Source organism: Daphnia pulicaria, chromosome 6 (assembly GCF_021234035.1).
Source record: "Daphnia pulicaria isolate SC F1-1A chromosome 6, SC_F0-13Bv2, whole genome shotgun sequence".
Lineage (NCBI taxonomy): Eukaryota > Metazoa > Arthropoda > Branchiopoda > Diplostraca > Daphniidae > Daphnia > Daphnia pulicaria.
The window spans coordinates 16,551,845-16,566,690 of NC_060918.1; the positions used below are offsets into that span (position 1 = coordinate 16,551,845).

General features: G+C 36.5%; 4 protein-coding genes across 4 annotated transcripts; all 4 read right to left on the reverse strand.

Annotated features, from left to right (window-relative positions):
- Positions 1-501: 501 nt before the first annotated feature.
- Positions 502-2,421, reverse strand: LOC124343537 (compound eye opsin BCRH2-like). The gene is made up of 6 exons (XM_046796878.1): positions 2,263-2,421; positions 1,781-2,197; positions 1,610-1,711; positions 1,444-1,549; positions 946-1,369; positions 502-870 (listed from the first exon to the last, which is right to left on the reverse strand). The coding sequence occupies exons 2-6, from the start codon at positions 2,187-2,189 to the stop codon at positions 748-750; spliced, it is 1,164 nt and encodes a 387-aa protein (XP_046652834.1). The 5' UTR covers positions 2,190-2,197; positions 2,263-2,421; the 3' UTR covers positions 502-747.
- Positions 2,422-3,621: 1,200 nt separating this feature from the next.
- LOC124343538 (compound eye opsin BCRH2-like) lies at positions 3,622-5,540 on the reverse strand. Its single transcript, XM_046796879.1, has 6 exons — positions 5,382-5,540; positions 4,900-5,316; positions 4,729-4,830; positions 4,563-4,668; positions 4,065-4,488; positions 3,622-3,989 (listed from the first exon to the last, which is right to left on the reverse strand). The coding sequence occupies exons 2-6, from the start codon at positions 5,306-5,308 to the stop codon at positions 3,867-3,869; spliced, it is 1,164 nt and encodes a 387-aa protein (XP_046652835.1). The 5' UTR covers positions 5,309-5,316; positions 5,382-5,540; the 3' UTR covers positions 3,622-3,866.
- Positions 5,541-6,739: 1,199 nt separating this feature from the next.
- Positions 6,740-8,659, reverse strand: LOC124343539 (compound eye opsin BCRH2-like). The gene is made up of 6 exons (XM_046796880.1): positions 8,501-8,659; positions 8,019-8,435; positions 7,848-7,949; positions 7,682-7,787; positions 7,184-7,607; positions 6,740-7,108 (listed from the first exon to the last, which is right to left on the reverse strand). Exons 2-6 carry the CDS (start codon positions 8,425-8,427, stop codon positions 6,986-6,988), a joined length of 1,164 nt encoding a protein of 387 aa, XP_046652836.1. The 5' UTR covers positions 8,428-8,435; positions 8,501-8,659; the 3' UTR covers positions 6,740-6,985.
- A 3,635-nt stretch (positions 8,660-12,294) lies between these two features.
- Positions 12,295-14,096, reverse strand: LOC124341853. Its single transcript, XM_046794803.1, has 4 exons — positions 13,977-14,096; positions 13,356-13,662; positions 12,924-13,053; positions 12,295-12,791 (listed from the first exon to the last, which is right to left on the reverse strand). The coding sequence occupies exons 1-4, from the start codon at positions 14,047-14,049 to the stop codon at positions 12,504-12,506; spliced, it is 798 nt and encodes a 265-aa protein (XP_046650759.1). The 5' UTR covers positions 14,050-14,096; the 3' UTR covers positions 12,295-12,503.
- Positions 14,097-14,846: the final 750 nt, after the last annotated feature.

The window sequence follows — 14,846 nt, forward strand, 5'->3', positions numbered from 1 at the left end:
TCATTAAAGATTCAAAAAGAATTTATAATTTTTTGATAATGCAGGTATGAAGCTTTATTTGGCTTTAGATCGCAAAAGAAATAAAGAATTTGTTTAGAGATTCTCTGCGCTACCCTCTCGTTCCCTAACAACTCTCTGGTGGAGCACCGGAAAATTTAAATAGCAAGATTTTAGTATATTTGTTTAACAAAATGGGTTATCTCTGAATTTTAATCGATTCCTGAAAATTTCCATACACAGAGAAACCGTAAAGAATCAAAATATAGACATTTGTGCCAAAACTATGTCAAACTAAAACTTACCTAAGATGTATCAGTAAATTCTTGCTTGAACTCCGTTAAGCTATAAAATTTACTTCTTGACTGTATGAACGATTTTACAGCTATTTAGGTATCGCGACTTTCATCTAGTTAGTTAAATTATTTCTAATTCGTTTTTATCACATTGAAACTGCGACGGTCATCCATTGCATTACAGAGAAAACAAATATTTTTATGGATGCTCTCTTCTTAACATCAGTGTATTAATCAACCCAATAAAAACAGAATATTAACATAAATTGAGTGTCAAATGTACACGAAAATTTTAATAAGAAAAACGGAAAAAAATCAAAGCTCCGAAAATTCGTGGAATCACAAATCAAGAGTCATTAGTCAATTAGAGTTTGCCAGTGTCGTCAATAAGTATGATAGCCGTCCGATAACATTCCCAATGAATGCTAGTCCAGATTTGATTGATTTATTTATCTTAAGCAGATTCGCACTTGACGGTTTCAGTCATTTCCGTCTTTTCAGTGATGGCCGATTGGTTATCAGCAACTGATTTTTTCTCCTCAACGATACACATCCAAGGATACATCTGCTTCAGGCACTGTAAATAAATTAAATTTCCATTTGATAAATTAGTTATAAGTATTTCATTAATTTTGAACACAAAATATGTTACCTCTCGGTATTTAGGATGGGAGATGGCATAGATGAGTGGGTTGTAGGCACAGGATGTCTTGGCCAGAATGACTGGGATGGCTGACACCAAAGGAGTAATCTTGGAAACATCACCCCAGGTACCCAAGATGCAGATAACGGCGAATGGGGTCCAAGCAGTCAACCACATCGAGACGTTCATGATGGAGACCTTGGCAATACGGATCTCAGCGGAAACTTGCTGTTGGTCGGTATTGCTACGGAGAGAAGCAACATTCATCTTCTTAGCCTGAGCACGGAGTTCTTCCTCGTGTTTGAAGACGGCATGAACGATGAAGTAGTAGCAACCGGCAATAACAATGATTGGCAGGATGAAGTTTGCGAAAGTGGCAGCCAAAATGTGGGATTTGTTGTTCATGTTTTGGGAGACGTAGTCATAAGAACATCTGTTGATTGGAAAAGTGAAATTACGTAGAAAAAAATACTCAAAAATGAAAACCAAATAAACCGAATGACATACGTTCCCATGATTCCATCCATGGCGTAAGCACCCCAGCCGACCAATGGGCAGATAGACCAGCCCAAAGCCCAGATCCAGCTAACGGTGATGATGGATACAGCGCGGTCTGAATAAGAAAACGATTTTACTCATTTTGTTTAACGATAAAAACAGAACACAATCATACTGAAAGTAAGAGGAGTTCCACTGAATCCCTTTACAATCACATTGTAGCGATCGTATGAGATCATTGTCAGAGTGAAGATTTGGTTGTATCCGAAACAAGCACCTAATTCACGTTAAATATGTTCAACAAATTAGCCAAATTTTTTTAATGTATAATTTTCACTTGATTTACCCAAGAAAGCGTGGATCTGGCAACCCATTTCTCCAAAGCGCCATGGGCCACCAAGGAAAAAGTTGTAAACGCATTCGGGGAAAAGTGCAAGCATTAGGAGGAAGTCAGACACAGCCAAATTCATAACCAACAAGTTGGCGGGAGTTCGAAGAGCCGGGAAACGGCTGAAGATCTTCAAGACGACGGCGTTACCCGCAACAGCGCAAGTGCCAATTACCAAGTACATCAATCCCAAAAAATAATACCATGCCGGGTGCACAGCCTTGTATGAGTGCCAGTGAGGATGAAGAAAGCTGCGAATGTCCTCTGGGGCGTAGGCATAAAGAGTGAAGGTATCGGGCAAAGCCCATGGATCAAAAGCCTGCTTCTGGGCCATCGCAACAACAGCATCACCAGTCAAGTTTGCCATTTTTCAATCTTTATACAGATAAGTTAGTTTAGAATTTAAAAATGTAAATAGCCCTAATACATTTTGAACATACCTGTAAAAAGATATTGATTCCAAAAGGATACAACAATCGAATTCAGGAAGAGAATTGGAAGAAAAAGACTTTGTAAAGCTTGAAAGCAGATAGGCAGAAGAAGCGACCTCGAAAGCAAGAGCTTTGACGACTGACGCTACGAATGGCATACGGTTCAAGAGGCGACTTATATACTCAAGGAATTCCCGGAAACGACGGCACCTCAGTGACGTTTCTTATAGTCATAATTTAATTAGAGGATTATTAAGGTGTCTAGGTTTCTTATTTAATCCTTAAGAATAAAGTAGCTATTTACTCATAATTGTTCAAAATCAATTGAATATTTTATTTGGTTTAGCAAACAATCACCCAGTTTTTTTAATTAACCCTTTTTGTGTTAGGATCGTTTCTGAAATGAAATATTGATTTATCTATAATGTGTCTGCCTCGTGCAAAATCCGAAGGAAATTTTAATGGCGTAAAGGATGGATTTTAATTCCGCATGAATATGATTTGTGGAATCAAATCGAAATAACGATATATTCGGTATTTAATATCAGGAGAAATTAGGAAAATTCAAAGTGTCCCTCTTTGAACGAATCATGTTTTGTACGTGTAAACACAAAAAATTGCTAATTCTTACAAAATATTTCTAATTATAAAAATATTCAAAAGAATTATTCAATTTTGTATAACATTGGAGGTGTGAAGCTTTGTGTGACTTCATATCGCAATAATTTATTTATTTTCTGAAGAAATACAGAATTTCTCCAAAGGTACTCCACGCCCCCTCCCCTTAACAATTCTCTGATCATGTACACTACATGTATACATTATACACCGAATAAAAATTACTAATTCTTACAAAATTTTTCTAATCATTAAAGATTCAAAAAGAATTTATAATTTTTTGATAATGCAGGTATGAAGCTTTATTTGGCTTTAGATCGCAAAAGAAATAAAGAATTTGTTTAGAGATTCTCTGCGCTACCCTCTCGTTCCCTAACAACTCTCTGGTGGAGCACCGGAAAATTTAAATAGCAAGATTTTAGTATATTTGTTTAACAAAATGGGTTATCTCTGAATTTTAATCGATTCCTGAAAATTTCCATACACAGAGAAACCGTAAAGAATCAAAATATAGACATTTGTGCCAAAACTATGTCAAACTAAAACTTACCTAAGATGTATCAGTAAATTCTTGCTTGAACTCCGTTAAGCTATAAAATTTACTTCTTGACTGTATGAACGATTTTACAGCTATTTAGGTATCGCGACTTTCATCTAGTTAGTTAAATTATTTCTAATTCGTTTTTATCACATTGAAACTGCGACGGTCATCCATTGCATTACAGAGAAAACAAATATTTTTATGGATGCTCTCTTCTTAACATCAGTGTATTAATCAACCCAATAAAAACAGAATATTAACATAAATTGAGTGTCAAATGTACACAAAAATTTTAATAAGAAAAACGGAAAAAAATCAAAGCTCCGAAAATTCGTGGAATCACAAATCAAGAGTCATTAGTCAATTAGAGTTTGCCAGTGTCGTCAATAAGTATGATAGCCGTCCGATAACATTCCCAATGAATGCTAGTCCAGATTTGATTTATTTATTTATCTTAAGCAGATTCGCACTTGACGGTTTCAGTCATTTCCGTCTTTTCAGTGATGGCCGATTGGTTATCAGCAACTGATTTTTTCTCCTCAACGATACACATCCAAGGATACATCTGCTTCAGGCACTGTAAATAAATTAAATTTCCATTTGATAAATTAGTTATAAGTATTTCATTAATTTTGAACACAAAATATGTTACCTCTCGGTATTTAGGATGGGAGATGGCATAGATGAGTGGGTTGTAGGCACAGGATGTCTTGGCCAGAATGACTGGGATGGCTGACACCAAAGGAGTAATCTTGGAAACATCACCCCAGGTACCCAAGATGCAGATAACGGCGAATGGGGTCCAAGCAGTCAACCACATCGAGACGTTCATGATGGAGACCTTGGCAATACGGATCTCAGCGGAAACTTGCTGTTGGTCGGTATTGCTACGGAGAGAAGCAACATTCATCTTCTTAGCCTGAGCACGGAGTTCTTCCTCGTGTTTGAAGACGGCATGAACGATGAAGTAGTAGCAACCGGCAATAACAATGATTGGCAGGATGAAGTTTGCGAAAGTGGCAGCCAAAATGTGGGATTTGTTGTTCATGTTTTGGGAGACGTAGTCATAAGAACATCTGTTGATTGGAAAAGTGAAATTACGTAGAAAAAAATACTCAAAAATGAAAACCAAATAAACCGAATGACATACGTTCCCATGATTCCATCCATGGCGTAAGCACCCCAGCCGACCAATGGGCAGATAGACCAGCCCAAAGCCCAGATCCAGCTAACGGTGATGATGGATACAGCGCGGTCTGAATAAGAAAACGATTTTACTCATTTTGTTTAACGATAAAAACAGAACACAATCATACTGAAAGTAAGAGGAGTTCCACTGAATCCCTTTACAATCACATTGTAGCGATCGTATGAGATCATTGTCAGAGTGAAGATTTGGTTGTATCCGAAACAAGCACCTAATTCACGTTAAATATGTTCAACAAATTAGCCAAATTTTTTTAATGTATAATTTTCACTTGATTTACCCAAGAAAGCGTGGATCTGGCAACCCATTTCTCCAAAGCGCCATGGGCCACCAAGGAAAAAGTTGTAAACGCATTCGGGGAAAAGTGCAAGCATTAGGAGGAAGTCAGACACAGCCAAATTCATAACCAACAAGTTGGCGGGAGTTCGAAGAGCCGGGAAACGGCTGAAGATCTTCAAGACGACGGCGTTACCCGCAACAGCGCAAGTGCCAATTACCAAGTACATCAATCCCAAAAAATAATACCATGCCGGGTGCACAGCCTTGTATGAGTGCCAGTGAGGATGAAGAAAGCTGCGAATGTCCTCTGGGGCGTAGGCATAAAGAGTGAAGGTATCGGGCAAAGCCCATGGATCAAAAGCCTGCTTCTGGGCCATCGCAACAACAGCATCACCAGTCAAGTTTGCCATTTTTCAATCTTTATACAGATAAGTTAGTTTAGAATTTAAAAATGTAAATAGCCCTAATACATTTTGAACATACCTGTAAAAAGATATTGATTCCAAAAGGATACAACAATCGAATTCAGGAAGAGAATTGGAAGAAAAAGACTTTGTAAAGCTTGAAAGCAGATAGGCAGAAGAAGCGACCTCGAAAGCAAGAGCTTTGACGACTGACGCTACGAATGGCATACAGTTCAAGAGGCGACTTATATACTCAAGGAATTCCCGGAAACGACGGCACCTCAGTGACGTTTCTTATAGTCATAATTTAATTAGAGGATTATTAAGGTGTCTAGGTTTCTTATTTAATCCTTAAGAATAAAGTAGCTATTTACTCATAATTGTTCAAAATCAATTGAATATTTTATTTGGTTTAGCAAACAATCACCCAGTTTTTTTAATTAACCCTTTTTGTGTTAGGATCGTTTCTGAAATGAAATATTGATTTATCTATAATGTGTCTGCCTCGTGCAAAATCCGAAGGAAATTTTAATGGCGTAAAGGATGGATTTTAATTCCGCATGAATATGATTTGTGGAATCAAATCGAAATAACGATATATTCGGTATTTAATATCAGGAGAAATTAGGAAAATTCAAAGTGTCCCTCTTTGAACGAATCATGTTTTGTACGTGTAAACACAAAAAATTGCTAATTCTTACAAAATATTTCTAATTATAAAAATATTCAAAAGAATTATTCAATTTTGTATAACATTGGAGGTGTGAAGCTTTGTGTGACTTCATATCGCAATAATTTATTTATTTTCTGAAGAAATACAGAATTTCTCCAAAGGTACTCCACGCCCCCTCCCCTTAACAATTCTCTGATCATGTACACTACATGTATACATTATACACCGAATAAAAATTACTAATTCTTACAAAATTTTTCTAATCATTAAAGATTCAAAAAGAATTTATAATTTTTTGATAATGCAGGTATGAAGCTTTATTTGGCTTTAGATCGCAAAAGAAATAAAGAATTTGTTTAGAGATTCTCTGCGCTACCCTCTCGTTCCCTAACAACTCTCTGGTGGAGCACCGGAAAATTTAAATAGCAAGATTTTAGTATATTTGTTTAACAAAATGGGTTATCTCTGAATTTTAATCGATTCCTGAAAATTTCCATACACAGAGAAACCGTAAAGAATCAAAATATAGACATTTGTGCCAAAACTATGTCAAACTAAAACTTACCTAAGATGTATCAGTAAATTCTTGCTTGAACTCCGTTAAGCTATAAAATTTACTTCTTGACTGTATGAACGATTTTACAGCTATTTAGGTATCGCGACTTTCATCTAGTTAGTTAAATTATTTCTAATTCGTTTTTATCACATTGAAACTGCGACGGTCATCCATTGCATTACAGAGAAAACAAATATTTTTATGGATGCTCTCTTCTTAACATCAGTGTATTAATCAACCCAATAAAAACAGAATATTAACATAAATTGAGTGTCAAATGTACACGAAAATTTTAATAAGAAAAACGGAAAAAAATCAAAGCTCCGAAAATTCGTGGAATCACAAATCAAGAGTCATTAGTCAATTAGAGTTTGCCAGTGTCGTCAATAAGTATGATAGCCGTCCGATAACATTCCCAATGAATGCTAGTCCAGATTTGATTTATTTATTTATCTTAAGCAGATTCGCACTTGACGGTTTCAGTCATTTCCGTCTTTTCAGTGATGGCCGATTGGTTATCAGCAACTGATTTTTTCTCCTCAACGATACACATCCAAGGATACATCTGCTTCAGGCACTGTAAATAAATTAAATTTCCATTTGATAAATTAGTTATAAGTATTTCATTAATTTTGAACACAAAATATGTTACCTCTCGGTATTTAGGATGGGAGATGGCATAGATGAGTGGGTTGTAGGCACAGGATGTCTTGGCCAGAATGACTGGGATGGCTGACACCAAAGGAGTAATCTTGGAAACATCACCCCAGGTACCCAAGATGCAGATAACGGCGAATGGGGTCCAAGCAGTCAACCACATCGAGACGTTCATGATGGAGACCTTGGCAATACGGATCTCAGCGGAAACTTGCTGTTGGTCGGTATTGCTACGGAGAGAAGCAACATTCATCTTCTTAGCCTGAGCACGGAGTTCTTCCTCGTGTTTGAAGACGGCATGAACGATGAAGTAGTAGCAACCGGCAATAACAATGATTGGCAGGATGAAGTTTGCGAAAGTGGCAGCCAAAATGTGGGATTTGTTGTTCATGTTTTGGGAGACGTAGTCATAAGAACATCTGTTGATTGGAAAAGTGAAATTACGTAGAAAAAAATACTCAAAAATGAAAACCAAATAAACCGAATGACATACGTTCCCATGATTCCATCCATGGCGTAAGCACCCCAGCCGACCAATGGGCAGATAGACCAGCCCAAAGCCCAGATCCAGCTAACGGTGATGATGGATACAGCGCGGTCTGAATAAGAAAACGATTTTACTCATTTTGTTTAACGATAAAAACAGAACACAATCATACTGAAAGTAAGAGGAGTTCCACTGAATCCCTTTACAATCACATTGTAGCGATCGTATGAGATCATTGTCAGAGTGAAGATTTGGTTGTATCCGAAACAAGCACCTAATTCACGTTAAATATGTTCAACAAATTAGCCAAATTTTTTTAATGTATAATTTTCACTTGATTTACCCAAGAAAGCGTGGATCTGGCAACCCATTTCTCCAAAGCGCCATGGGCCACCAAGGAAAAAGTTGTAAACGCATTCGGGGAAAAGTGCAAGCATTAGGAGGAAGTCAGACACAGCCAAATTCATAACCAACAAGTTGGCGGGAGTTCGAAGAGCCGGGAAACGGCTGAAGATCTTCAAGACGACGGCGTTACCCGCAACAGCGCAAGTGCCAATTACCAAGTACATCAATCCCAAAAAATAATACCATGCCGGGTGCACAGCCTTGTATGAGTGCCAGTGAGGATGAAGAAAGCTGCGAATGTCCTCTGGGGCGTAGGCATAAAGAGTGAAGGTATCGGGCAAAGCCCATGGATCAAAAGCCTGCTTCTGGGCCATCGCAACAACAGCATCACCAGTCAAGTTTGCCATTTTTCAATCTTTATACAGATAAGTTAGTTTAGAATTTAAAAATGTAAATAGCCCTAATACATTTTGAACATACCTGTAAAAAGATATTGATTCCAAAAGGATACAACAATCGAATTCAGGAAGAGAATTGGAAGAAAAAGACTTTGTAAAGCTTGAAAGCAGATAGGCAGAAGAAGCGACCTCGAAAGCAAGAGCTTTGACGACTGACGCTACGAATGGCATACGGTTCAAGAGGCGACTTATATACTCAAGGAGTTCCCGGAAATCAGACAGGTCCTCAGTGACGCTTCTAATGGGCATAATTGAATTAGAGAATTTTTAAGGTGTCTAGGTTTCTTACTTAATCCTAGAAAGCTATATACTATTAACTTGAATTCGCTTGAATTTTTGCCACGAGTAATAACTCTAAAGGTATAGCTCACAGAAATCAATCATCACACCAACCTTAGGTATTTTTTACGAAATAAATCGGTTATTATTGTTTTTAATTAATATTTATCAATATTTTTCGTTTGATGAAATTTCCGTTCTTATACTAATACTTTAGAATCTTTAGAATTTCAAGTACGAAATGTTTGTTAGTGATGTCAGAGAGTATTTGTTAATCTTTTTTCTACCATTGATTTAGGATACTTTTGGTGGTGGACTATGGTCAGGGTCTGCTAGATCAAACCAAGTGAGCCAATAAATTAAATCGATGCTAGTTCTCTTAACTGTGATGAATCTGTAAATTATAAATCAGAAAGATATACAGAGGACGTTGATGAAAAAACATGAAATTTGTACGTGCTGTTCTTTAATGACATAAATTACCAAACGTGAAATCGTAAGTCCTTTTTCTACCTTTTGTGGATTTAATACAGCGAAAACCGGCCAGGGTAATCCAATTTGGTAGATATTACTGTTTAAAGAAATATGTTGTGAAGTAAAGATGGATGCCTTCTTAATTTGACATTTGCTTGATATATCATGATTGCTTTCTCTAACAGCATTTAAGGAATCTTGCATACGTTTTTATTCTGACATTTTTGTTGTTCCCATCAAGAAGTTTAATTCGTTACCGTGAAAAAGACTGTAAGTCAAATGAATTTTTCAAACCGTTACGTTGCTCGATCGTTAAGCCGATGTCGAATGGATAAAAATCCATTGTCATTCCTATGTAGTCTTCCGTCTTTTAAAGCAAATCGTTATGATTTACTTAGAATTTCATTGAAGTGATAAATTAAAATGACCTTTTTTAGGTTATAATTTAATTTGTAGGGTGTTTCATAAAAGTCTAAAGTAAAAGTTAACGGACGGTGCTTCCGTGTCTCGTCAATTACAAAAATGATAGGATACTGCGAAATGTTTGATTTTCTTATTATTTACAGGGTATAGCGGAGTAGTGGATTTTTTCTTACTGTAAGAACATTTCAAAAATAATTTTGGGTTTTTCCTTCTTTTAACAGCAGCAAGGTGTACTTGAGTTCTGCTGCGCATTCAAGGATGAATTCTATAACGATTCGCGTAATGGTAGGCCTAAAGTTCAAAAGTAGCAAGCTCTCCTTCCTTATAATTGCGCGTTAGCGTAACTCGCCAATCGCACTATACAAGTCGGATGACATTGGGTTTATGTTGCTAATCTCCAGTACCAAGGAGAAGCCAAAATATAGCGCGCTTACAAGCCTCCTCTCAAAGCATTTTATTAGAATTCAGCTTATTCAGCTCGGCTGCCTACTAAGATGGTTACGCAAAACGCCAAATCATAAACACTGAATATTCACATACCTTTTAGTAAATTTACCTCTGTAGTTCACGAAAATGTACAGTTGGCTAAAGGGCCTATATACGGCATTAACTTATCGGCTTGTATATTTTTTATTCGGCGAAACTTATTTTTCATTTAATTAAAAAACTTAGAACCGTATATAATATTTTATGATGATTTTTTTGTATAATATTTTTATGATGATGTCTAACTTAGAAATATCAAGTTACGAACAGATGTACATTATGCTCTCAGTTGCCCAGTCTTTTGTTTAAGGTATAGGGGAGAGGGGGGCTAGTTGGCAGGGTCACTTTTTGTGAATTTATTTGAATTTTTTGACCACACGTTTTGCAAATTGAATGATTGAATAAGATTCAGATTTCAATTTTCTATGAATTGGTCGTATTTGTTTACAATGTTCATTTACACGAAATTGTGAAATTGAGAAAAACTGCAAAAAAAAAGTCTGCCAACTTGCCCCACCTACGGGGAAAGTTGGCAAGTGACGATTCTCCATTGCTCCAAAATTTCTAGGTCGAATTTTGAAAACTTGTAACTCAGCATCTCGTGAGAAATCTGTATGCCAACATGCCCCTCAAAATTTCTGCCAACTAACCCCACAGGGTGCTTTTCGAACAAATAAATTGATAACTAAATAACTTTTTAATGTAGAAATGTCGGGTTTATTTTAAAAATAAGACAAACATTAATTCTTGTTTGCTTGGGTTTTCTGACACTCTTAGAGTTTTATACTATGAGAAAAATAAAAGTGCTGAGAGGCCCAAAAAAAACTTTTTGCAGTTTTTTTTTCTTTTTGCTATAACTCCTGTTGGGGAAGTCGTATACTTTTGAAATTTTGTATGAGTAATCTGGGTGTTGTATTTCATATTTGGTGTAAAAGGCTTGATTTGTTTTGGTCTGTAAGGGGTCTAACTAGCAAAATGCCAACTTACCCCACCTGCCAACTAGCCCCCTCTCCCCTAATCAAGTTTGTGTTGAAGCATGTAACCTCGATAGATCAACTATATGCCTACTCTGAGCAGGCAAATAACGTAATCAGCATTCGGCTCTGTGGTCTGCTGGCAGTCTTGTTTTTGTTACGTTTTGTTACCGAGTTGCAAAAAAGACAACGAACAATGATTAAATAAACGAATCAATGAAGTTTGCGATAATTTGTTGTTTCGTTTTATAATACGTAGGTATATATAGCGGAATTTTTTTTCTAAGATGGTGCTACAAATTTATAGGCTTCTCGTATTAAGCTTTGCCATGGTATTATATACAGTCATCAGTCTTAAGCTGTCGACTTTGTAGTGTAAGCACGACATGATATAGACATGCAACCATCCATGAAGAATGACGCAACTATATCGGCGAAAGTGCGGTAAAATATAGTCTACTCGTGCGAACTAACCGTTAAAAACGAAATATTTGTATTACTCATTTTTTACAGAGAGTATAAATCTATTATCAACCACAAATCTGTTAGTAAAAACAACGTAGATACAAAAAAAACTTTGAACCGAAAATTAAAAAAAAAAGATAAATGTGCTAAAAAAAGCCGAAATAATATTGTATTAGTTTTATAATGCAATTATAATGCACTTCTAAAAAACATTTTTTGACAGTTTTTATTTAAAAAACCTTGAATCCTTTTGAAGTCAAAGAATTCAATAATCAATACTGCTGATCCAGAGAAGGGAGTCCAAACACTAACTTAGTCTATCTATTAGGTCTATCAGCTATCTATAAAACCCCATTTTTGCGCAAACTATAAATATTGTACCAAAGTTCTAATGATTTCATATAGCCTATTCTACTCAAAACATATTTTTAATGTGTGAGATTTATAGGCCACGTTTTTAAAGCTAATATACTGAGGGCTATCCGTACAATATCGCTATATCTATAATTATATATGCTTTCAGGCATATGGACGATACTTTCATGCATACATTTAAAAAATCTGTTGTTATTCATATCTTAAGCAAAAAAAAATTTCTTTAAGAAATCACAACTTTCCTCTTCGATCTGTAGACGCATTAATCAATGCTAAATCATGTGCTTTGTAAAGAATTTTGAATAAATGTCGATTCAAACGTAATATTACAGTCCCCAGAATTACCACGCTAACGACAAATTCGTTTTTTTTTTTTTTTTTACTTTTATTTATTTATTTATTTGTTCACACAAACATTCTACCTAATGCAACGTTTCATTAATGCGCATCACTAAGATTTTACCAGGATTTTACGTACGGTATATCAATTTCTAATTATTGATAATACATTGCCGCATGCATTTAAACTATCGCGGGTCTTTTGATGACTTATTGTTCTTCGCGAATTGTTGATTTGATGCTGGAAAGAGTATTTTTACTAGATTTTGCTTTGCTGTTGCTGCTTTGGGCATCACTAGATAATGATAATCGTGCAGAAGTTGGGAAATCATGCGGGCGAGTTTTGCTGTTACGTATATCACTGGCGACCTCCGCAACGGAAATATGCGACGACTTCTTACGCCTTGTCTGTGCTTTATGTTCTGTTGATTGCCTTTCTAACTTCTTTGATCGCACAGCTACTTCTTTAGCATGATTTTTCTCATCGACGTTTTCGCACTGTCAAAAAGAAAGAATGGTCAGTAGTTCTTTCATATATTTTTTTGCAGAAATGCCAGACGCATTGGCAGACAGTGATGCGCCAAAGACATTATTCATCACCAATCAAATGTTAGAAAACAATTCACATACCATTTCTTCTGCAATTATTCCTTCTGCTGCTGACCTGTGTGAATGAGAATGTCTCCTATGTGACTGATGTGTCTCAACGGGCGATGTAATTTTATTCTCTACCTTATCGATCCGAACATTTCCCTTTAATCTATAAACAAAACAAAACCAGCTCAACAAATTTTATTTTGATGCACGGTATCAAGCTACATTTTTCCCTCCTGAGGTCTACTTTAAAATGAACGTAGGGCATTTTTTCTTTTATTGGCGAGTAGTATTACTGCAAAATGAGATAAAGCAAAAGTAAAATGGCCAATAGAGATGAGGGGTTTGCTACTCATGTGCTGTTGCTACTTGTGTCTAATAAGTACATTTTGTTTGAGTAGCAAAACCCTTGGTCACCTTTTCTATTTGAACTCAATTGGAAGTCCTTCGGAAGACGTGATCACTCACCGCACGGCAGCAGTAGCAACGTTATTGGTGGCAGCTAATTTGGTCGGGGCAGCTGGTTTCTCATTCTTGTCCTTTGGTTGCTGGGTTCGGATCTGAAGATTCTGAAACCAATCTTCCATTTCCTCGCCGGTGATCGCCATCCTCTGACTCCCGCTTTCCAAATCGCCTTTCAAGATGGCCAGCTTATTGCGATAATCATTCCGACGTGTTTCATCGTCGTCGAATTCTCCCACCATTTTCTTTTTGCGATGAAAAACGCGGTCAGCCACGTTTTCCATACTGAACATTCTTATGGGCGATTGAACCTCTTCAAATAAATTTCATTTATTTATTTTTGGTGTTTTGATTTTCATTATGCTAGTAGCCAATAGTCTTAAACTGAAGTTGGGAATTCACATATCAAACGAATATTAATTTCTGTAATTCGGTAGACCTATGTGGGCGGAAACGTAGTGTGCGGAACTTCTGAATTTGTTTGAACATCATTCGAGAAGGAAACTAAAAAGAAGTGGATAAAAAAACCAAGGATCAACATCAACGCAAATAATATTTCCCTTCGAAATTAAGATAAAAAGTGGACGGAAAAGAATAAATATTGTAAATTATAGACAATTTTCTTACCGTTGTCTTCATCCTCGAAATGTCTACTTTTGACTTGCCTGTTCGGCATACTCACAGATTCGGCATTCTCCATTTTGATTGAACGAATTCTACAGAGCAACTAGAATGTAGCCTAGAAGAATAAGCTCTAGGTAACCTCACTGAAGACTAAACAAAACCGGACAATATGTCTCAATGGCCTAAAATGTATACTTTCCGCCAAAACCGTCAAAGCGCAGTAAAAGACGACGATAGTCAACATTTCGTTACACATGCAATCCGAATGGAAATCAATGGCAGGGCCTGGGCTGTATTCTTGAATCCACTTGGCCAGTTGTTTTATAAATCACATATAGGGGTTGTTCTCTGTATAGAATGTTGCAACAAAGAATAAAAACCCAAGGCCATAAATTTGTTCGTCGTCATTGTTCTCGGACTAACTGTACCTTTTCCGTCCGATTCAAGGGGGATTCAAGGGTGATTGCCAATTTAATGCTCCCCATGATCGAAGCATTGAGTTGCGAGTTGCCCTTAATAAACAACATTAACTTGGTCTGTAAACATTTTAAAAGATTTTACCAAAAATGTCTGTCAACCCCGAAGTTCTATACCGAAGCCGACAAGCGACAACGGGAATTAAAATAGAAAAATACTCTTGGATTGTAATTAGGGTCAATTGGTGCGACTGCGGCCAAATATTGATTTTTCCGTTTCCTAATCGAAAATGGAATCCGCAACGTCAACTCAGATTTTCAGCTGTAAGCAACGCACAGATGGCAGCTAAAAAAACTTAAACAGTAAGACGTTATGTACAAAAATTCAATTCCATTCAATTTCAAGAAACAATAGCTTATTAAGGGAGTTTCCGATCAGTAGTAGCAGAATCGGATA